At 42.9% G+C, this 23690-nt stretch overlaps 1 protein-coding gene across 1 annotated transcript in view; it reads left to right on the top strand.

Moving 5' to 3' along the window:
• Positions 1-17269, top strand: part of msh3 (mutS homolog 3 (E. coli)) — a 121741-nt gene extending 104472 nt beyond the window's left edge. The window contains 3 exon segments of the mRNA XM_024002453.2: positions 9606-9732; positions 14696-14864; positions 15950-17269. Coding sequence (XP_023858221.1) covers positions 9606-9732; positions 14696-14864; positions 15950-16031 — 378 coding nt within the window. The 3' untranslated portion in view covers positions 16032-17269.
• Positions 17270-23690: the final 6421 nt, after the last annotated feature.

Raw genomic sequence — 23690 nt, forward strand, 5'->3', positions numbered from 1 at the left:
CATCCAATCAAGGTTTTACTATGTGGTTGTTGTTTCACCTTCCTCAATTGAATGTGCTTATTGTTCCTCTGGATTGGAGCGTCTGCTAAATGCCTCAAATATATTCATCTAAATGCAATCAAGCTCAGTTGGTCAATTAGCTTTTATGTTTATTTCTATTTCATCTCATTCATATCACAGAAAACGCTGGCCTCGTTTTAGATTTGAAGAATTAATTAACACTACCATGACTGAATTCAAACGTGAGTTAGTTTCTGTGTGTGGTTTGATGTCGGTGTCTCAGGTGTGTTTTTGCAGGTAGGAAGAGTTAGACCAATTATTCTGACAATTAGCTTTAGCCGACTGGTGTGCGACCAAGGCAAAGTTGGTTTGACTTTGGATAGCCTATCTCTGGGGGTAGTTAGGGACCGTCAATAGATTACACAATGTAATTGAGACAATATTTTTATGTTCACATAAAAGTTTATTGCTTGCGTACACAGTTTAGCAGATGTTATACCAGGTGCAGCAAGATGCTTATGTTACTAGCTCCTAACAATGCAGCAAAATTGTCAAACAAGTACACAAAAAAATCTAAATGTAAAAGAAATCAAGAAATGTTGGAACAAATCCAATTGACAACCCAAAAAGCATTATAACAGTAATGCAATCTATTCGTATATACACCGGATAAATTTACGCAAGATGTACTAAGAATGATACAGTATGTACAGCAGTAAATATATTAGAGTGCGCTATCTATGTCAAGCTACCAGTATATAAATAGATATGTGGTGTGTATAAACAGTGTAACTAAAATGCAATGAACAGTATTTGAAATATTAGAACGAGCTATGTTGAGAATACAGTATTTAAATATACAGTATAAAACCCCATGGTACAGTATATTATAGACGCAACGATAGTTTTCTTGCTGGAAAGATGGATAGAAATGTTGCATTCTTCTATAGGGACATGTTGGTAAGTTTAAAACAGTGACACTTCAATGACAGCGAAAGAAGTGCCTTCCGGTTGAATATCAGAGAATGAACAACAATCTTTTCTCTGCTGTATTTTACAGAAAATTATGAAAAAAGCTAATTAATTACACAGGGGTAACAGGCTAATATTTAATTTTTGTTGAAGTAGAAACAGAAAATGATAGACAGAATTAGGATTACAGATCATAAACTGTGTTCAAATACCCATACTAACATACTGTATACTACATACTTAATGAGTATATACTACATACTATATACTATTAGTTCATTTTTAATATACTGTCAATGAATGGTAAACTTTCAGTTGAGAGTACTAGCGCTTCGCCTGTCTACTGGAAGTTGCTACGCAACTTCTTGCTACCTTGTTAGCATAACAAATTACTAGCTAGACATCTTACGACTTCATTAACCTCTCTTGGGCACGTGCGACGGTAGCGTCCCACCTCTTCAACAGCCAGTGAAACTGCTGGGCACCAAATTCAAATACAGAAATACTCATTATAAAAATTCAGAAAACGAAACATATTTTACATAGGTTTAAAGATGAACTTCTTGTGAATCCAACCACGGTGTCAGATTTTAAAAATGCTTTACGGCGAAAGCATACCTTACGATTATTTGAGAACATAGCCCACTAGACAAATCATTACAAACAGTAGCCAGCCAAGTAGAACAGTTACACATGTCAGAAATAGAGATAAAATTAATCCCTTACCTTTGATGATCTTCATATGGTTGCACTCAGCAGACATTCATTTACTCAATAAATGTTCCTTTTGTTTGATAAAGTCTCTTTATATCCAAAAACCTCTGTTTTGTAGTCAAAACAGGCAGACAAAAAAATCAAAATTGTATCTGTAAAGTTCATAGAAACATGTCAAACGATGTTTATATTCAAACCTCAGGTTGTTTTTAGCCTAAATAATCAATAATATTTCAACCGGACAATAATGTCGTCAATTTAAAAGGTAAACAAGAAACGCACTCTCTCGGTCGTGCGCATGAAAAAGCTCTGTGACACTTTAGGGTCCACTCATTCAGACTGCTCTTACTTCTTCATTTTTCAGAATACAAGCCTGAAACAATTTCTAAAGACTGTTGACATCTAGTGGAAGGCACAGAAACTGCAATTAGCAATGGATACTTTAATGGCATTTAATAGAAAACTACAAAACCAGCAACAAAAAAATACTTCCCGAATTGAATTTTTCTCAGGTTTTCGCCTGCCAAATCAGTTATGTTATACTCACAGACACTATTTTAACAGTTTTGGAAACTTTAGAGTGTTTTCTACCAATTATATGCATATCCTAGATTCTGGGCCTGAGTAACAGGCAGTTTACTTTGGGCACGCTTTTCATCCGGACGTGAAAATACTGTCCCCTACCCAAGAGAGGATAAAAGTCTTGCTCACATCGGCTACGGAGAGAGTGATCAGCTGGTGCTCTCATGCATGCTTCAGTGTTACTTGCCTCGAAGCGAGCATAAAAGGCATTAACCTCTTTCAGCTAGGGGGCACTATTTTTATGTTTGGAAAAATAACAGACTATTTCTCAGGCCCAGATGCTAGAATATGCATATAATTGACAGATTAGGATAGAAAACACTCTAAAATTTCCAAAACTGTCAAAATATTGTATATGAGTATAACAGAACTGATTTTGCAGGCGAAAACCTGAGGAAATCCAACCCGGAAGTGCCTTTTATTTGGAAAAATCCCTGTTTCATTGCCTGCCCATCCTCCATTTAAAGGGGTATCAACCACATTCCTTTTCCAATGGCTTCCTCAGGCTGTGACCAGGCTTTAGACATAGTTTCAGGCTTTTATTTTGAAAAATGAGCGAGATTTATCAAAACGCGTCAGGTGTCCTTTGATTAGTTCATGCCCGCTAAAGTTGTAGCTCGACATTTTCTTTCTCTGTAGTATGGAATAGTTTACCGTCCGGTTGAAATATTATCGATTATGTATGTTAAAAACAACCTGAGGATTGATTATAAAAAACGTTTGACAGGTTTCTACAAACATTACGGATACTTTTTGGATACTTTTTGGAATTTTCGTCTGCCCTTCAGGACCGGCACGAGCATGTGGTTTTCTGAACATAACGCGCAAACCAAATGGAGGTTTTTGGTTATAAAAATAATCTTTATCGAACAAAAATAACATTTATTGTGTAACTGGGAGTCTCGTGAGTGCAAACATCCGAAGATCATCAAAGGTAAGCGATTCATTTTATTGCTTTTCTGACTTTCGTGACCAAGCTAATTTGCGGCTAGCTGTTCTTACTGTTTTGTCTAGTGATTGATAAACTCACAAACGCTTGGATTGCTTTAGCTGTAAAGCATATTTTCAAAATCTGACACGATAGGTGGATCAACAACAAGCTAAGCTGTGTTTTGGTATATTTCACTTGTGATTTCATGAAAAAAATAAATTTAGTATTATTTTTGAATTTGGCGCTCTGCGATTCAGTGGTTGTTTACGAAAATGATCCCGCTAAAGGGATCCGTGCGTCAAGAAGTTAAGCTCATCTGGTTTGCTCACGTTACTGTGCAGCTCGCGGCTGGGTTTCCCTTTGTAGTCAGAAATATTTTTCAAGCCCTGCCACATCCGACGAGTGTCAGAGCTGCTGTAGTAGGATTCAATCTTAGTCCTGTATTGATGCTTTGCCTGTTTGATGGTTCGTCTGTGGGCATAGCAGGATTTCTTATAAGTGTCCGGATTAGTGACCCGCTCCTTGAAAACAGTAGCTCTAGCCTTTAGTTCGTTGRGGATTTTGCCTGTAATCCATGGCTTCTGGTTGGTAAATTTACGTACGGTCACTGTTGGGGCGACGTCGTCAATGCACTTATTGATGAAGCCGGTGACTGAGGTGGTATACTCCTCAATGCCATTGGATGAATCCCAGAACATGTTTTAGTCTGTGCTAGAAAAACAGTCCTGTAGCGTAGCATCCGCGTCATCTCTAACCACTTCCGTATTGAGCAAGTCACTGGTACTTCCTGCTTAAATTTTGCTTTTAAGCAGGAATCAGGATAGAATTATGGTCAGATTTGCCAAATGGAGGACGAGGGAGAGCTTTGTATGCGCTTCTGTGTGTGGATTAAAGGTGGTCTATAGTTTTTGAGGTAAAACGTATATAAGTTTGCCTGCATTAAAGTCCCCGGCAACTAGGAGCGCCTCTTGTAGTTGAGCATTTTCTTGTTTCTTTATGGCCTTATACAGCTCGTTGAGTGCGGATTTAGTGCCAGCATCGGTTTGTGGTGGTAAATAGACAGCTACGAATAATATAGATGAGAGCTCTCTTAGTAGATAGTGTGGTCTACAGCTTATCATGAGGTATTCTACCTCGAGACTTGTTAAATTTTAGACATTCTGCACAAGCAGAATGTAGCTGCTCTGTTCTGCCGATGCACYGAGAAGCCAGCCACCTCTATATTATCTGTGTCGTCATTCAGCCACATCTCGGTGAAACATAAGATATTACCGTTTTTTAATGTCCCGTTGGTAGGATAGTCTTAATCGTAGATCGTCCAGTTTATTTTCCAATGATTGCACTTTGGCCAATAATATGGAGGGTAGTGGTGGTTTACRTACTCGTCTGCGAATTCTTTGCAAGGAACCCCGCCCTTCTCCCCCTTTTCCTCCGTCTTTTCTTTACACTGATGACAGTGATTTGGGCTTTGTATTGACAAAGCAGTATACCCTTTGCGTCAGACTCATTAAAGAAAAAATCTTCGTCCAGTTCAAGGTGAGTAATCTCTGTTCTGATGTCCAGAAGCTCTTTTCGGTCATAAGAGACGGTAGCAGCAACATTACGTACAAAATGAGTTGCAAAAAACCGAACAAAATAGCAGGTGGTTAGGAGCCCGTAAAACGGCAGCCGGCGCCATTAATTATGACACTGGGAGAATTCACCTTTCACCTTGTTGAGCAAAAAAAAAAAAACAGCGTTGCAGTTCTTGACATATTCAAACCGGTGTGCCTGGCACCTACTGCCATACCCCCGTTCAAAATCACTTATTTTGTCTTGCCCATTCACCCTCTGAACGGCACACATACACAATCCATGTCTCAATTTGCTCAAGGCTTAAAAATCCTTCTTTAACCTGTTTCCTCCACTTCATCTACACTTGATTGAATGGATTTGACAAGTGACATCAATAAGGGATCATAGTTTTCACCTGGATTCACCTGGTCAGTCTATGTTATGGAAAGCCTCCTCCCTAAGTTTGTTTTATTCACTGCTTTAGCACACTCTGCCAACCCGGATGTCCTAGCCGTGTCTGAACCCTGGCTTAGGAAGACCACCAAAAACCCTGAAATTTCCATCCCTAACTATAAAATTTTCCGACAAGATAGAACTGCCAAAGGGGGCAGAGTTAGCCTGCAGAGTTCTGTCTTACTATCCAGGTCTGTGCCCAAACAATTTGAGCTTCTACTTTTAAAAATCCACCTTTCCAGAAACAAGTCTCTCACCGTTGCTGCTTGCTATAGACCACCTTCTGCCTCCAGCTGTGCCCTAGACACCATATGTGAATTGATTGCCCCCCATCTATCTTCAGAGCTCGTGCTGTTAGGTGACCTAAACTGGGACATGCTTAACTAACCTCCAGACGAGCTTCAATGCCATACTTCTCTCCTTCCGTGGCCTCCAAGTAAAAACTAAATGCATGCTCTCCAACCAATCGCTGCCCACACCTGCCCGCCCGTCCAGCATCACTACTCTGGACGGTTCTGACTTAGAATATGTGGACAACTACAAATACCTAGGAGTCTGGTTAGACTGTAAACTCTCCTTCCAGACTCACATTAAGCATCTCCAATCCAAAATTAAATCTAGAATTGGCTTCCTATTTCGCAACAAAGCATCCTTCACTCATGCTGCCAAACCTACCCTTGTAAAACTGAATAGACAAAATAGCCTCCAACACTTTACTCAGCAAATTGGATGCAGTCTATCACAGTGCCATCCGTTTTGTCACCAAAGCCCCATATACTACCCACCACTGCGACCTGTATGCTTTTGTTGGCTGGCTCTCGTTGGCTAGCCCTTGCTTCATATTCGTCGCCAAACCCACTGGCTCCAGGTCATCTATAAGTCTTTGCTAGGTAAAGCCCCGCCTTATCTCAGCTCACTGGTCACCATAGCATCACCCACCCGTAGCACGTGCTCCTGCAGGTATATCTCACTGGTCACCCCCAAAGCCAATTCGTCCTTTGGCCGCCTTTCCTTCCATTTCTCTGCTGCCAATGACTGGAACGAACTGCAAAAATCACTGAAGCAGGAGACTCATATCTCCCTCACTAACTTTAAACACCAGCTGTCAGAGCAGCTCACAGATCACTGCACCTGTACATAGCCCATCTGTAAATAGCCCATCCAACTACCTCATCTCTCATACTGTTATTTATTTTGCTCCTTTGTACCCCAGTATCTCTACTTGCACACTCATCTTCTGCACAGCTATCATTCCAGTGTTTAATTGCTATATTGTAATTATTTCGCCACTATGGCATATTTATTGCCTTTACCTCCCTTATCCTACCTCATTTGCACACACTGTATATATAGACCTTTTCTATTGTATTATTGACTGCATGTTTGTTTATTCCATGTGTAACTCTGTGTTGTTGTTTGTGTCGCACTGCTTTGCTTTATCTTGACCAGGTCGCAGTTGTAAATGAGAACTTGTTCTCAACTAGCCTACTTGGTTAAATAAAGGTTAAATAAAATTAATAAATAAATGTGCTAGATATGTAACATTATTATGTTAACAGGCTATCAAAGGAGATTAGTGCTAGGCTGGAACTAAAGCCTGCACATCATGTATCTCACCAGACCAAGTGCTGGTTCTGTGACTGCCAACAGAACTCCTCTGAGCTCTCTCTTTCTCCGAGTCTCTGGGAGAGCTTTGCTATGGCAACCAGAGTCTCTCTCTTCTCCCTCCCTCTCCAAGTCCCCAGAGAAAGAGAGAGAACGTTGAACTTCAAGGCTCTCCGTTCACAATGCTCCAATCAGAGTGTTAGGTAACAAGACACATACATAACTACAATCTACCTCACAGGTGACCATAGGAGACTGGGACAGACTGGTTACTATGACAACCAGGACTCCTGTTCTGATGCAGACTCATGTCGGATGGTGGTGATGATGATGATGGTGTGGAAAAGAAGGAGGAGAAGGAAGGGGGGGAGGTGGTGATGGTGATGATGGTGGTAGTGTGTGTATGGACTAGAAATCACAGAAATGCATCAAGGGTATTTACTGTAGCTACCTAATATTGCTTACAAAATGAAGGAGAAGTAAAAGCCCTGAAACAGTGCCATGTTTGTCTTTTTATAAACTCCTTCCTTTGAAGTTGTTCAAACAAAGCAATGCTATTACACAACAGGTCGTTAGCCTGTGCTTTTCTAGCCAAACCACTGCCAAAAACATCCCAGAAAGGCTTAGCTGCTACTTAAACATTTTCATTTACCCAATTTACAGAACAAGAACATTCAACTATTTATTTTGTAAAACATGAAACCTTGAGAGCTCTCTCAGAGAACTGTTTTTGTTTTACAAATGTGGATAGTTTAAAAGAGCAAATGCCCCTAAACTTCTCATTTAGAAAAGAGCCTATGTGGCATCAAACATTTAATTTGTCAAAAGTGACTACAAAGTGTAAATAGGATAATTTTGGTCATAAAGCCAGTCTCGTCCAAAACAACATAAATGAATGTTGGGTTCATTTCAATGCTGCCCACATGCCCACAGCTGGCAGCACACAAGTAATTATCAATTCGGAGTGCAGCTGCACGTGACCCAATCGTAATACCTGTGGTAAATATGGTTTGACATAGGATATCCCTTTGGGGCTAGTTAGGGACCATCAGTAAATTACACAATGTAAATGTGACAATGTTAAAATTCCAATAACTTTCAATGACTTAAAAACCTCAGACCAACTATAAATTGTAGAAATTCATATAGGAATATTGAAAGCATTTAATGAGAAAACTAAAAGGTGTGCAACACACACACACACACACAGCCTCCAGGACATCTATAACACCCGGTGTCACAGGCAGGGCAAGAAGATCATCAAGGACTTCAGCCACCCAAGCACGGCCTGTTCACCCCTCTACCATTTAGAAGGCTGAGACAATATAGGTGCATTAAAGCTGGGACCGAGAGACTGATAAACAGCTTCTATCTCCAGGCCATCAGACTGTTAAACAGTCATCACTATCCTCCTTCAGCCCAGTACCCTGCCCTGAACCATAGAGACTGTCAATAGCCGGCTACCACCCAGTACACTACCCTGCACCTTAGAGACTGCTGCCCACTGGTCTCTGACTTTAATAATGTTTACATGATGTTATACCCACTCTATATGTACACCGAGTGTACAAAACATTAGGAACACCTGCACAATATATATATTTTTATTTCACCTTTATTTAACTAGGCAAGTAAGTTATGAACAAATTCTTATTTACAATGACGCCTTTTACATCTGCACTGTGACACCCACAAGGCATTTGAACTTCATTGACCTTATTTTCATAATTTCAGCGCAATCATGTGAGAACTGTTTTTGGAATTTGGCCCTGGAAATGGCTTGCTATTATTACAATTAACACCACAATACCAACCCCTGTTAGACTACAATGAGTTCTATTAGATGAGTGGCCCCACCCTGTACCCTGACCTCTAACCTCTGAGGGTCATCAGGAGGGCAGATGGGGTTGTCCTGGCAATCTGTTGTTGACCTTAGGATACACAACTGGGGCTGCTGGTAGCCTAGTGGTTAGAGCGTTGGACTAGTAACCGAAAGGTTGCAAGATTGAATTCCAGAGCTGACAAGGTAAAAGAAACCTGTCATTCTGCCCCTGAACAAGGCAGTTAACCCACTGTTCCTAGGCCGTCATTGAAAATACGAATTTGTTCTTAACTGACTAGTTAAATAAAGGCACAAAATAAATAAAAATAGGCCTGGTTTCCCGGGCACAGATTGAGCACTGAAAAACCTGATCAATGGAGATTCTCAGTTGAAATAGCTTTTTAGTCCAAGACTAGGCATAGCCTGTGTCTGGGAAACTAGCCCATAGTGCTATAATGGCCTTTTACCTTGAACACCAGACAGCAGGTTAACCAAGGTACACAAATTGGCACACACACATATTTATAGTGCTGGCTATGATACAGGTAGTAAGTTCCCCAGTACAAAGCTCCTCTCCTCTTCAGGTCAGGAAAAGTTGCCACCAGGTGACTACTCATCTCTATGTATCCTCCTCTTTCCCCCCTTCCTCTTGCCTCCCTGTCTCTCCTCCCTCTGTGTCTGAGATCTCTGTGTCTCAGAGCTCAGTCAGAGCCTCTAACCAGGTTTCACAATAAGTGTAAAGCAATAGCACGAAGAAAAATTATTACCTGGGTTGTTTGAATAGGGTCATACACTTTTCTTTTTATTTATACAGGTGATCTCAATGAAATTGAAAATATGATTGTTCACTTACTGTTGAATATTTGACCTCAATCTCTTGCTCTCCCTTGGTCTCTATCGCCCTTTCTCTCCCCATCCTCTCTCTCCCCCCTCTCTATCTTCATCCATTTTCCTCCCCCTTACCCCTCTCAGGTGAAGTCTCTGACTCTGTTTGTGACCCACTACCCTCCTCTGTGTGAGCTGGAGAAGGTGTATCCTCTGCATGTAGGCAACTTCCACATGGCCTTCCTCCTCAATGAACCAGACATCACCACAGACGGTACGCTGGTGGTGTGTGTGTGTATATGCTTGTGGGTCTTTCTATAAACAAGGGCACCAGTGAGGATTTCCTACACTTGACAACTTGTTACAGCTGTTATAAGTCATTGATAATAATCTGCCATTTTTTTTTGTCATTACATGTTTAATCCTTTTTCATGGTTGGTGTCTTGAAGGATTTGTCTAGAATCGTGTGACATAAAACATACATTTGTTTGAGGAATGTCCAGAGTATTTTGTTGTCATCCGTTATGCCGGTGAAGACAGTTGTGCCTGGATCCACGTTGGCTCTAATATCCCTAGCGAATTGATGTTGATCATCAAATTGATGTTGTCTGCTTTACTTGTGTTACCGAGTGGCGCAGTGGCCTAAGACACTGCATCTCAGTGCAAGAGGTGTCACTGCAGTACCTGGTTCGAATCCAGGCTGCATCACATCCGGCCTTGATTGGGAGTCCCATAGGGCTGCGCTCGATTGGCCCAGAGTCGTCCGGGTTTGGCCGGGTAGGCCGTCATTGTAAATAAGAATTTGTTTTTAACTGACTTGCCTAGTTAAATAAAGGTTAAATACAATAAAAATGTCTCATTAGGGGTGAGGTGTCTCATTAGATGTAACAGAAAGCATCAAGGTAATGAGTTCCTCTTTTCATATGTTTTTGTGCCTTGGATTGAACACAGTCTACTGTGCGCAATTGTGTGGGATAGACTATTTTGCAACACCCAACGATATTCCTATGAATTGTTCTGGATATAAGTATAACAAATTACATAGCCTATAGAGGGCTTATTCACAATATGATCTGGTATTGAAATAACATGACAAATACATTTTGGTTTACATGTTACACCTAAAATTTTAAACAATAGGGGCTTGAAGTAGCCTACTTGAATATGGGGCTCAGAAATGTAAGTACTGGAATGAGCCTACCTTTAAAATCAGACATTTCCTAAATTCGGTGCTTGAAAAGTCCTTGTAATTATTGTTGCCAATTTTTAAGTTCTCCTGCTCCCTTATAATTATCTGTTATTTATTTCAATACTTTTTGTGAGAGCCAACTGGGCACAGACTTCAATTCAATGTCTATTCCACCTTGGTTCAATGTAGTTTCATTGAAATGATGTGGAAACAACTGTAACGGTCGTCGTATGAAGAAGGTGTGGACCAAAGCGCAGCATGGGAAGTGTCTATCGTAGACAGCTGCCTCTGATTGAGAACCACACCCGGCCAAACAACAAAGAAATACAAAACATAGAAAATTAACATAGAATGCCCACCCAAATCACACCCTGACCAAACCAAAATAGAGACATAAAAAGCTGACTCCGGCCGCAAAACCTGAACCTATAGGGGAGCGTCTGGGTGGGCATTTCACCGCGGTGGCGGGCGGCTCTGGTGCGGGACGTAGACCCGCGCCTCTAGAGCGGGGACCCTCGCCGCCAACCCCGAACTGGGGACCCTRGTAGCGGGCCCCGGACTGGGGACCCTCGCAGCGGGCCCCGGACTGGGGACCCTCGTTGTGGGGGCCGGACTGAAGGGCGCCTCTGGAAGCTCCGGACAGAAGGGCGCCTCTGGAAGCTCCGGACTGGAGGGCGTCTCTGGAGGCTCCGGGCTGGAGGGCGTCTCTGGAGGCTCCGGGCTGGAGGCCGTCTCTGGAGGCTGGAGGGCATCTCTGGAGGCTCCGGGCTGGAGGCCGTCTCTGGAGGCTGGAGGGCATCTCTGGAGGCTCCGGGCTGGAGGGCGTCTCTGGAGGCTTCGGGCTGGAGGCCGTCTCTGGAGGCTCCGGGCTGGAGGCCGTCCCTGGAGGCTCCAGGCTGGAGGCAGGCACAGGACTCACCGGGCTGGGGAGACACACAGGAGACCTGGCTCTAGGAGCAGGCACAGGACTCACCAGACTGGGGAGACATACAGGGGTTCTCTTCCTTGGCCGAGGCACCGGATACACTGGGCCGTGGAGGCGCACTGGTGGTCTCGAGCGCAAAGCTGGCACCACCCGTTCTGGCTGGATGCCGACTTCCACCTGGCAAATGCGGGACGCTGGCACCGAGCACACCGGCCTGTGAATGCTCGGCCGAGACACAGTGCGCATCACCCCATAGCACGGGGCCTGACCAGTCACATGCTCGCCACGGTAAGCACGGGGAGTTGGCTCAGGTCTCCAACCTGACTCTGCCACACACCCCGTGTGCCCCCCCCCCAAAAAAAAAAATGTTTGGGGCTGCCTCTCGGGCTTCCTTGCCAGCCATGTTCCCTCATACCGCTGGTTCCCTTTTCCTGCTGCCTCCACTCTCCTGGCTGCCTCCACCTGTTCCCATGGGAGGCGATCCCTTCCAGCCAGGATCTCCTCCCATGTGTAGGATCCCTTGCCGTCCAGGATGTCCTCCCATGTCCAGTCCTCTATTCCACGCTGCTTGGTCCCTTGGTGGTGGGTAGTTCTGTAACGCTTCTCGTGGGCTGAAGGAAGAGTGGACCAAAGCACAGCGTGGGAAGTGTTTATGATTATTTATTTTAAAAAACTGAACACTGAGACAAAATAACAAAATGTAACAACACGAAACAGTTCTGTCTGGTGAAGACACAAAAACAGAAAACAACTACCTACAAAAACCATGTGAGAAAAAGCTACCTAAGTATGGTTCTTAATCAGAGCCTCTGATTGAGAACCACACCCGGCCAAACAACAAAGAAATACAAAACATAGAAAATGAACATAGAATGCCCACCCAAATCACACCCTGACCAAACCAAAATAGAGACATAAAAAGCTCTCTACGGTCAGGGCGTGACAACAACGTGGATTCAGCCAGTGGGAGATGTGTCCACTTTCGTCATTTTCCCGCTGCTTCAATTGAAGGGTGTTGCTCTACTCTGTTGCAGTGCGGTTATTATGTGGACACCATCTAATGTTGGCTTCAACTTGGCTTTCCATACAAATCCTTCCATTACAAAAGGAACCAGTTTTTTTGGTTTCTTTCTCATTATAAAAACAGAAATTGTGAGATTTAGTTGTTACCGCTATTCATGAACAATGTGTCACGCCCTGATCTGTTTCACCTGTCCTTGTGCTTGTCTCCACCCCTCTCCAGGTGTCGCCCATCTTCCCTATCATCTCCTGTGTTCTCTGTCTGTTTGATGCCAGTTCGTCTTGTTCATTCAAGCTAACCAGCGTTTTTCCTGTCAGCTCCTATCGTTTCCCAGCCTCTCTTTCCTCATCCTCCTGGTTCTTGACCTTTGCATATCCTGACCCTGTACACGCCCGCCTGACCTCTCGGCCTGACCCTGAGCCTGCCTGCTGTCCTGTACCTTTGCTCCAACTCTGGATAACTGAACTCTGCCCGTCCCTGACCCGGAGTCCGCCTGCCGTCTTGTACCTTTGCCTTACCCTGGATCTTTGATCCCTGCCTGCCTTGACCTGTCTTGCCTGCCCCTGTTGCTACAATAAACATTCTTACTTTGACAGTCTGCATCTGGGTCTTACCTTGATTCCTGCTACATAGGCTTTATTGTGTGCCTACGTCTGCTACACTGAACAAAAATATAAATGCAACAATTTCAAACAATTTACTGAGTTACAGTTCATATAAGGAAATAATTCAATTGAAATTCATTTATTAGGACCTAATCTATGGATTTCACATGACTGTGAATACAGGTAGGCATCTGTTGGTCACAGATACCTTTAAAAATTGGTTGGGGCGTGGATCAGAAAAACAGTCAGTATCTGGTGTGACCACCATTTGCCTCGTGCAGCACGACACATCTCCTTCGCATAGAGTTGATCAGGCTGTTGATTGTGGCCTGTGGAATGTTGTCCCACTCCTCTTCAATGGCTGTGCGAAGTTGCTGGATATTTGCGGGAACTGGAACATGCTGTCGTACACGTCGATCCAGAGCATCCCAAACATGCTTAATGGGTGACATGTCTGAGTATGCAGGCCAGAAGAACTGGGACATTTTCAGCTTCCAGGAATTGTGTACAGATCCTTGTGACATGGGGTTGTGCATTATCATGCTAAAACATGAGGTGATGGTGGCGGATGAATGGCACGACAATGGGCACGACTCAGAATCTCGTCACAGTATATCTGTGTATTCAAATTGCCATCGATAAAATGCAATTGTGTTCGTTGGTCACCCCCTCCCCTTTTTGCCCTTAGAACAGCCTCAATTCATCCGGACATGGACTACAAGGTGTCGAAAGCACCACGGGGATGCTGGCCCATGTTGACTCCAATGCTTCCTACAGTTGTGTCAAGTTGGCTGGATGTCCTTTGGGTGGTGGACCATTCTTGATACACAATGGAAACTGTTGAGCGTGAAAAAGACACCAGCGTTGCAGTTTTTGACACAAACGGGTGCACCTGGCACTTACCTTGTTCAAAGGCACTTGAATATTTTGTCTTGCTCATTCAACCTCTGAATGGTACACAAACACAATCCATTTCTCATTTGTCTCAAGGCTTAAAAATCCTTCTTTTAACCTGTCTCCTCCCCTTCATCTACACTGATTGAAGCCGATTTAACAAGTGACATCAGTAAGGGATCAAAGTTTTCACCTGGTCAGTCTGTCTCGGAATACTCAGCGTATGTACAATTAAATTATGCAATTGTATAACATTGAGGTCCTTGAAAAAGTCCCTGAAAGTCCTTGAATTTGACTTGCCAATGTCTGTATGAACCCTGCTTGAAGGATGTGTAGTCCTAGCCATGTGTTGTAGTATTGGTGGATTTATGGGCCAATTTGCATATATTCACTATTATTCCTCTAACTACACGTAGAACTGCATACAACTCCTTTTTATTTTTGTTTCAAAACAATTAAACAATGTCACACATTGGCCCCATTATTTACAGAAATAACCTTGGCTGTGGGTTTATTAAGGGTTAGTTAGGACGGTTGACTTAAGTCCAGTAAGGCTAACCATAGCGAAATTGTGTTTATACCTTTGTGTGTGCGTGTGTGTAGACGTTGAGGTGCAGCCAGAGTTCATCACCTTCCTGTACCAGCTGACTGAGGGGGCGGCTGGGCAGAGCTATGGGCTAAATGTTGCCCGATTGGCTGAGATTCCAGAAGCTGTACTCCACATCGCCGCACGCAAAGCACAGGAACTAAAGAACATCGTCGACGCCCGGAGGTACACATACAAAGACACACACTGTCCCACACAGTCCCACACAGTGGAACACTCTTTCGGTTGAGCAGTCCAGTGACTGAGTATGAGAACACTTCTGCAAAACTTTTTAAATCAATCTTTACTAACGACATGCCACTGGCTTTGAGTAAAGCCAGTTTGTCTATGTATGCAGATAACTCAACACTATACACTTCAGCTACTACAGAGACTGAAATGACTGCATCACTTAACAAATTGCTGCAGTTAGTTTCAGAATGGGTGGCAAGGAAGAAGGTCCTAAATATTTGAAAAACTAAAAGCATTGTATTTGGGACAAATCATTCGCTTTACCCTTAACCTCAACGAAATCTTGTAATAAATAATGTGGAAATTGAGCAAGTTGAGGTGACTAAACTGCTTGGAGTAACCCTGGATTGTGAACGGTCATGGTCAAAACATATTGATACAACAGTAGCTAAGATGGGGAGAAGTCTGTCCATAATAAAGCGCTGCTCTACCTTCTTAACAGCACTATCAACAAGGCAGGTCCTACAGGCCCTAGTTTTGTCACACCTGGACTACTGTTCAGTCGTGTGATCAAGTGCCACAAAGAGGGATTTTGTAAAATTGGCTCAATGTGGAGTAGAGATTGAATTCATCACTTGTATTTGTGAGAGGTATTGACYTGTTGAATGCACTGAGCTGTCTGTTTGAACTACTGGCGCTACTGACACCATGCATACCCCAGAAGACATGCCACCAGAGGTCTCGTCACAGTCCCCAAGTCCAGAACAGACTATAGGAGGCGCACAGTACTACATGGGACTTTATTCCATATCAAATACCTGATGCAAACAGTAGAATGAGATACAAACGGAAACAAATACACCTTATGAAACAGCAGAACACACTAAATGGATTTACTTCAAGACTGAAATATTTGTAATTAGAGAAATTCCATATGATTCTCTGTTGGCCTCCAATTATATTGGATCGAATTAAAACCACTTTTCTATTGTGTTCCCCCTACCTCTAACCCACTTCTTTCACTCTCTCTCATTCTCTCTCTCTCTCTTTCCCTCTCTGATCTCTCTCTGTCTCTCTAGAAAGAGCAAGAGGTTGTTTGCTGAACTGTGGAGCATCGATGACAGAAAGGCTCTTTTGGACTGGGTACAGCTAAACTCCTGATCACACACACGCATGCACAAATGTACACCCACGCACACACACAGAAATCCCTGGCCGTTGTGACTCTAAGCCTGGTTTGTCCTGTTGTGTTCTCCATAAAGTCTCTTTAGCCCTGACTCAGGAAGGACTAAAGCCCTGAGGGAACAGCATTAATCTCTGTATCTATAGAAAATGGACACACACCATTAAATGCCTGAGCACATGCAAGTGCGCAGCGGATTAGCGGGGCCAGTGATGCGAGACCTATCTCTAAACCCAGTCATTTTTTTATTGAACCTTTATTTAGCTAGGCAAGTCAGTTAAGAACAAATTCTTATTTGCAATGACGGCCTACACAGGCCAAACCCGGACGACGCTGAGCCAATTGTGCGCCGCCCTATGGGACTCCCAATCACGGCCGGTTATGATACAGCCTGGATTTGAACCAGGGTGTCTGTAGTGACGCCTCTTGCACTGAGATGCAGAGCCTTAGACCACTGCGCCACTTGGGAGCCCCAAGTCAGCAAAGAGACGGAACAGTGATCCTGGATTTTTCAGAACCAGAAATTGCCTGAAGGCCGCTAGGACCACAATGGCCATCTCCATCACTATAATGTCTGTGTGTGTCTGCTTCCTCTGACCAGCATAGATTATCTCTCAGGGTTTCTCAGTCTTTGGCCGGGATTTCAATCCAAGGTGTGTTATAGAGCAGTGCATGCATAATAATTAATTAATAATATTGTTTTTCTTTGGAACCAGGTAGTTTAATTGTATTAAAGTAAGTAAATACCTAAAAGTACCCAGTTGCCAACATAGCTGGTCAATACCAGCTGAAACAGCAAGTTTATCTATGGTTAGGGAAACTCATAGTGTTAATGGCATGGCTGCACGCTTGCTGTGATTCCAGTATGAGACCGCGCAGAGAAGCAGGGGATAGCGTTATTTTGCATTAGTGCCGACATTGGGTAATATTTTTGTAATTTCCCAGGTCTTGTCATTTACATTTTTMGGGGAAATGTGAATAGCGGGGACAGTCCCAGGCTCCTGGTTACCCATGTTAATCCCTAATTCAGATTTAGTCTGGGTACCAGTCTATTTAGCTATCATTCCACTCCTTGCCACTCCCGTCATTTGGCAAGTGACAGGAGTGGAATGTTATCTAAAATGACTGTTACCTAGGCTAATTCAGACTGTGTGGGTAGAATGAATTCAGGCTTGTACAATTCAATACAAATAAAAACTTTATTCAGACTGTTGAATCTTCGTGTTAATTTCTCTAGTGTGAAACTCACTGTCTAATGAAATACTTATCTTCCTTTTTTAATGTCTGATTTAGTTTCAGTGATACCGTTTGGGTAACGCTTTACTTGACACCCAGTGTCATAACAGCAGACATAATATGGTCATAACACTGTCATGACCCATATTTACACCTGTTGTGACATTGTGTTATTTTATGGCTGGTTTAGTTTCAAAACCCACATTTTATTTAAAGTCATGTTTTTTCATAATATTTTAAACAACAACCATCATGTGTTACTTTACTTAGACTAAGAGAAAACACTTTATGAAACTGTCAAGAAGCGTAATGACCATCATAACCATATAAACCAGAAAGGCCTATCAAATCAAATTTTATTTGTCACATGCCCCGAATACAACCTTACAGTGAAATGCTTACTTACAAGCCCTTAACCAACAATGCATTTTTAAGAAAATACCTAAAAAGAGATAAAAGTAACAAATAATTAAAGAGCAGCAGTAAAATAACGAAAGGAGGCTATATACAGGGGGTACCGGTACAGAGTCAATGTGTGGGGGCACCGGTGTCGAGGTAATATGTACATGTAGGTAGAGTTATTAAAGTGACTATGCATAGATAATAACTGAGAGTAGCAGCAGTGTAGAGGAGGGCAGGGGGGCAATCCAAATACTCTGGGTAGCCATTTAATTAGATGTTCAGGAGTCTTATGGCTTGGTGGTAGAAGTTGTTTAGACGCCTCTTGTACCAAGACTTGGTGCTCCGGTATTGCTTGCCGTGCGGTAGCAGAGAGAACAGTCTATGACTAGGGTGGCTGGAGTCTTTGACAATTTTTAGGGCCTTCCTCTGACACCGCCTGGTATAGAGGTCCTGGATGGCAGGAAGCTTGGCCCCGGTGATGTACTGGGCCGTACGCACTACCCTCTGTAGTGGCTTGCGGTCAGAAGCCAAGAAGTTGCCATACCAGGCAGTGATGCAACCCGTCAGGATGCTCTCGATGGTGCAGCTGTAAAACCTTTGGCATGGGATCTGAGGACCCATGCCAAATCTTTTCAGTCTCCTGAGGGGAAATAGGTTTTGTTGTGCCCTCTTCTCGACTGTCTTGGTATGCTTGGACCATGTTAGTTTGTTGGTGATGTGGACGCCAYGGAACTTGATGCTCTCAACCTGCTCGACTACAGCCCCGTAGATGAGAATGGGGGCGTGCTCGGTCCTCCTTTTCCTGTAATCAACAATAAACTCCTTTGTCTTGATCACATTGAGGGAGAGGTTGTTGACCTTGCACCACACGGCCAGGTCTCTGACCTCCTCCTTATCGTCTCATCGTTGTCGGTGATCAGGCCTACCACTGTTGTGTCATCGGCAAACTTAATGATGGTGTTGGAGTCGTGCCTGGCCGTGCAGTCATGAGTGAACAGGGAGTATAGGAGGGGACTGTGAACGCACCCCTGAGGGGCCCCCATGTGGTGGATGTGTTGTTACCTACCCTTACCATCTGGGGGCGGCCCGTCAGGAAGTCCAGGATCCAGTTGCAGAGGAAAGTGTTTAGTCCCAGGGTCCTAGTGATGAGCTTTGAGGGCACTATGGTGTTGAATGCTGAGCTGAATTCAATGAATAGCATTCTCATGTAGGTGTTCCTTTTGTCCAGGTGTGAAAGGGCAGTGTGGAGTGCAATAGAGATTGCATCATCTGTGGATCTGTTGGGGCGGTATGCAAATTGGAGTGGATTTCTGGGATAATGGTGTTGATGTGAGCCATGACCAGCCTTTCAAGGCACTTCATGGCTACAGACGTGAGTGCTACAGGGTCGGTAGTCATTTAGGCAGGTTACCTTAGTGTTCTTGGGCACAGGGACTATGGTGGGCACAGGGACTATGGTGGTCTGCTTGAAACATGTTGGTATTACAGACTCCGACAGGGAGAGGTTGAAAATGTCAGTGAAGACACTTGCCAGTTGGTCAGCGCATGCTCGGAGTACACGTCCTGGTAATCCGTCTGGCCCTGCGGCCTTGTGAATGTTGACCTGCTTAAAGGTCTTACTCACATCGGCTGCGGAGAGCGTGATCACACAGTCGTCCGGAACAGCTGATGCTCTCATGCATGTTTCAGTGTTACTTGCCTCGAAGCGAGCATATAAGTTATTTAGCTCATCTTTTAGGCTTGTGTCACTGAGCAGCTCTCGGCTGTGCTTCCCTTTGTAGTCTGTTATAGTTTGCAAGCCCTGCCACATCTGACGAGCGTCGGAGCCGGTGTAATACGATTCAATCTTAGTCCTGTATTGATGCTTTGCCTGTTTGATGGTTCGTCGGAGGAAATAGCGGGATTTCTTATAATCGTTAGAGTCCCGCTCCTTGAAAGCGGCAGCTCTACCCTTTATCTGAGTGTGAATGTTGCCTGTAATCCATGGTTTCTGGTTGGGGTATGTACGTACAGTCACTGTGGGGACGACATCATCGATGCACTTATTGATGAAGCCAGTCACTGATGTTGTGTACTCCTCATCYGAAGAATCCCGGAACAATTTTCAGTCTGTGCTAGCAAAACAGTCCTGTAGTTTTGCATCTGCTTCATCTGACCACTTTTTTATTAACCTCTTGACGCTAGGGGTCAGTTAAAACAAAAAAATATTAAATAACGTTCCCAAGGTAAACGGACTATTTCTCAGGTCCAGATCATAGAATATGCATATAATTTACAGATTAAGATAGAAAACACTCCAAAGTTTCCAAAACTGTCAAAATATTGTCTGTGAGTATAACAAAACTGATTCTGCAGCCGAAAACCTGAGGAAATCTAACCCGGAAGTGATTTTTTTTATTTTTTATCTTTGTTTCCTTGCCCGTCTTTCTTCCATTTAAAGGGGTATCAACCAGATTCCTTTTCAATGGCTTCCTCAGGCTGTGACCAGGCTTTAGACATAGTTTCAGGCTTTTATTTTGAAAAATGAGCGAGATTTTTCAAAAGTAGTCAGGTGTCCTTTGATTAGTTCCTCGAGAGGGGTAGCTCTCCATTTTCTTTCTCTCTTTTATTGAATAGGTTACGGTCCGGTTGAAATATTATATTATTATTGGGGCTAGCTGTTCTAGCATTGATTGATACACTCACAAAAGCTTGGATTGCTTTCGCTGCAAAGCATATTTTCAAAATCTGACACGATAGGTGGATTAACAACAAGCTAAGCTGTGTTTTGGTATATTTCACTTGTGATTGCATGATTATAAATATTTTTAGTAATATTTGGCGCCCTGCAATTGAGCGGTTGTTTAGAAAAAGGGATCTATAGCGCAGAGAAGTTAACTGAGTCACTGGTGCTTCCTGCTTTAATTTTAGCTTGTAAGCAGGAATCAGGAGGATAGAATTGTCAGATTTGCCAAATGGAGGCCGAGGGACAGCTTTGTACACGTCTCTGTGTGTGAAGTAAAGGTGGTCTAAAGTTTTTTTCCCTCTGGTTGCACATTTAACATGCTGATAGAAATTCTGTAAAACAGTTTTAAGTTTCCCTGCATTAACGTCCCCGGCCTCGAGGAGCGGCGCCTCTGGATGAGCGTTTTCCTGCTTCCTTAGATATCGTTTACCAGCTGTTGTTTACAAATATACATAGGCCGCCACCCCGTCTTACCAGAGTCTGTTCTTCTATCCTGCCGATAGAGTGTATAACCCTCCAGCTGTATGTTGTTAATGTCGTCGTTCAGCCAAGACTCGGTGAAACATACGTTTTTAATGTCCCATTGGTAGAATATACGTGTTCTTAGTTCGTCACAATTATTTTCCAGCAATTGAAAGTTGGCTAACAGTACGGATGGCAAAGGCAGATTAGCCACTCGTCGCCTGATCCTCACAAGGCTTCCTGATCTCCTTCCGTGAAATCTCAGTTTCTTTCTCCTGTGAATGATGGGGATGAGGGCCTGTTCGGGTGTTTGGAGTATATCCTTCCCGTCTGACTCATTAAAGAGAAATGCTTCGTCCAGTTCAAGATGAGTAATCGCTGAGACGGTAGCAGCAACATTATGTACAATATAAGTTGCAAAAAAACAAACATAATAGTACCGATGATTAAGAGACAATAAAACGGCAGCCATCTCTCCTCAAAAAGCGGTTGTCTTGTCCTGTTCGTGAAATCTGTTCCTGCATTCATCCCAGTCATCAGAAACAGAGCATTGGGTTAGGTGCATGTCTGACATCAATGTGTGCGCAATTACAATGATATTTTAATATGGGTAATTTCATTGTTTTTTATATAACATAAACATAAGTTATGACCTACTACATGAGTGTAGAAACCCACAAAACCTACCACGGTAGTTATTTTATGTCTGGTTATGAGTCATAACCAGACATAAAAAGTCATTAAATAATGCAATATATGTGACAACAGGTCTAAATATATCATGACAGTGTTATGACCGCAACATAACGTGTTATGACGCTGGGCATCAAGTAAAGTGTTACCACAGTTTGCAGCAAATATGAAATGCAGCATGTACTGTATGTGTGGTAGGACTATGATATCGTGCGGTTGACCATTTTTTACTGAACTAGAGAATTCATGTAAACCATGCAACAGTAGGCCTAGGCTACTCGAGAGAATGGTGATGAGCTGAAACCTTGGAGAGGCAGTGTGCCTACGTACATGCCCTTATATCAGTCATCAGTCAAAAAGCGGTTGTCACACACACACACTCCGCCTTTCATTCCACCAACTCGACTGCCTAAACTGCGGTGCACCAGGGCCCAACAAGCTGAGAGTATCAACATAGCCTACTACACTCCCAAAAATGCTGGGTTGTTTGGATGACCCAACTGTTGGGTTGCAGGTATTGGGTTACTTGCGTTGTTTTCTTTAAACGGAGGAAGGTTGGGTTGTTGAGATATGACCCAGTGGGTCAGATCAGAAGACTGGAGGTGTGGTTTAGTAGGGGCGTGGCTTTCAGAAAGTAATTTTTGGACACCTATAAGAGTAAATGTCATGCCGGTTCATCTGTTCTGTTGTATTATCACATTAAGGTTGAACACTGACACTTTTGTAGCTTCCACAAGTGTATATGTCCCTTAAGAGCATATGCATAACCCAATGTTGGGATAGTTTCCACTTTTTTTGTAATATGTAAAAAATCATTTTATATTACAATATGTAATGTGCAAAAAATATTAAATGAAAATGTACGTGTACAAACTTAATGATGAACATGAAATTACATTTACTCTCATGGTTGGCCAAAATAACTATCTGAAAGCTACGCCCCTAATATGCCAAGCCTCCTGAAAATAACCTATAGATGGGTGTAACGATCGTCTTGAGGAGAGAGATTGGACCAAGACGCAACGGGTAATGAAGACATGATGAATTTATTAAACAAGACGAAAACGAACTACACTTGATAATWAACAAAATAARAAAACGACGTAGACAGACCTGAACTGGAAAAACTTACATAAACACGCAGAACAGGAATAGACTACACAAACCGAAACAGTCCCGTGTGGCGCGACAAACACAGACACGGAAGACAATCACCCACAAACAAACAGTGAGAACATCCTACCTTAATATGGTTCTCAATCAGAGGAAATGAATTACACCTGCCTCTAATTGAGAACCATATAAGGCAATCCATAAACSAACATAGAAACACATAACATAGAATGCCCACCCCAACTCACGCCCTGACCAACTAAACACATACAAAAATAAGAGAAAACAGGTCAGGAACGTGACAATGGGTTGGTTGTTTAGCCACAAAACCGATGAGTGCGCAACTGTGGGGCAAAACAGAAGGTGTTTGCTTAGATTGTTGATAACATGTAAACTATATTTAGCCTCAAATGTTTATTAAAAACATAAATACATTTTCACAATGAGCACTTGTCTCTCAAATACATAGTTACAGTTGTTGGTTAGCTAGCTAGCTAGCGAATTTATATTAGCATAGACGTGATATCAGTCAAAACACACACAAAAAAAACATGGTATCAAGAACAAGATTAAAAATGTAGCTGCAAGCAGCAATGCCAGGGTTCAAGCTGTGGGTTCACTTTGCCACCATCAGGACAAATTGGAAACATTTCCCTATTTATGTTTTCTGTACTCCTTACCATGCTTGTCAAATATCAACATTCAAAATCAAACAGATCGATCAATATGCTTTTACTGTATTTTGGACAATTTTTATAATGTTGACTAATTTAAAACGTATTCTTCTCCAGAATCGCTGCAATCGCTTGCTACATACTGTACCAAATTTGGTACAGTATGTAGCATCTATGGACGCACGTCTTGAATCGCAACATTTTCCAATAGTCTAGCTAAAACAACATGACCGCTATAAGCGAATGAGCCATCATTCAAGTTTTTTCCTCTCCAACAGCACCATCATGTGGCCAAACTCTACAGGTTAGAGTTGTCACTCATCTCCCTGAGC

Source organism: Salvelinus sp. IW2-2015, linkage group LG15 (genome assembly GCF_002910315.2).
Source record: "Salvelinus sp. IW2-2015 linkage group LG15, ASM291031v2, whole genome shotgun sequence".
Lineage (NCBI taxonomy): Eukaryota > Metazoa > Chordata > Actinopteri > Salmoniformes > Salmonidae > Salvelinus > Salvelinus sp. IW2-2015.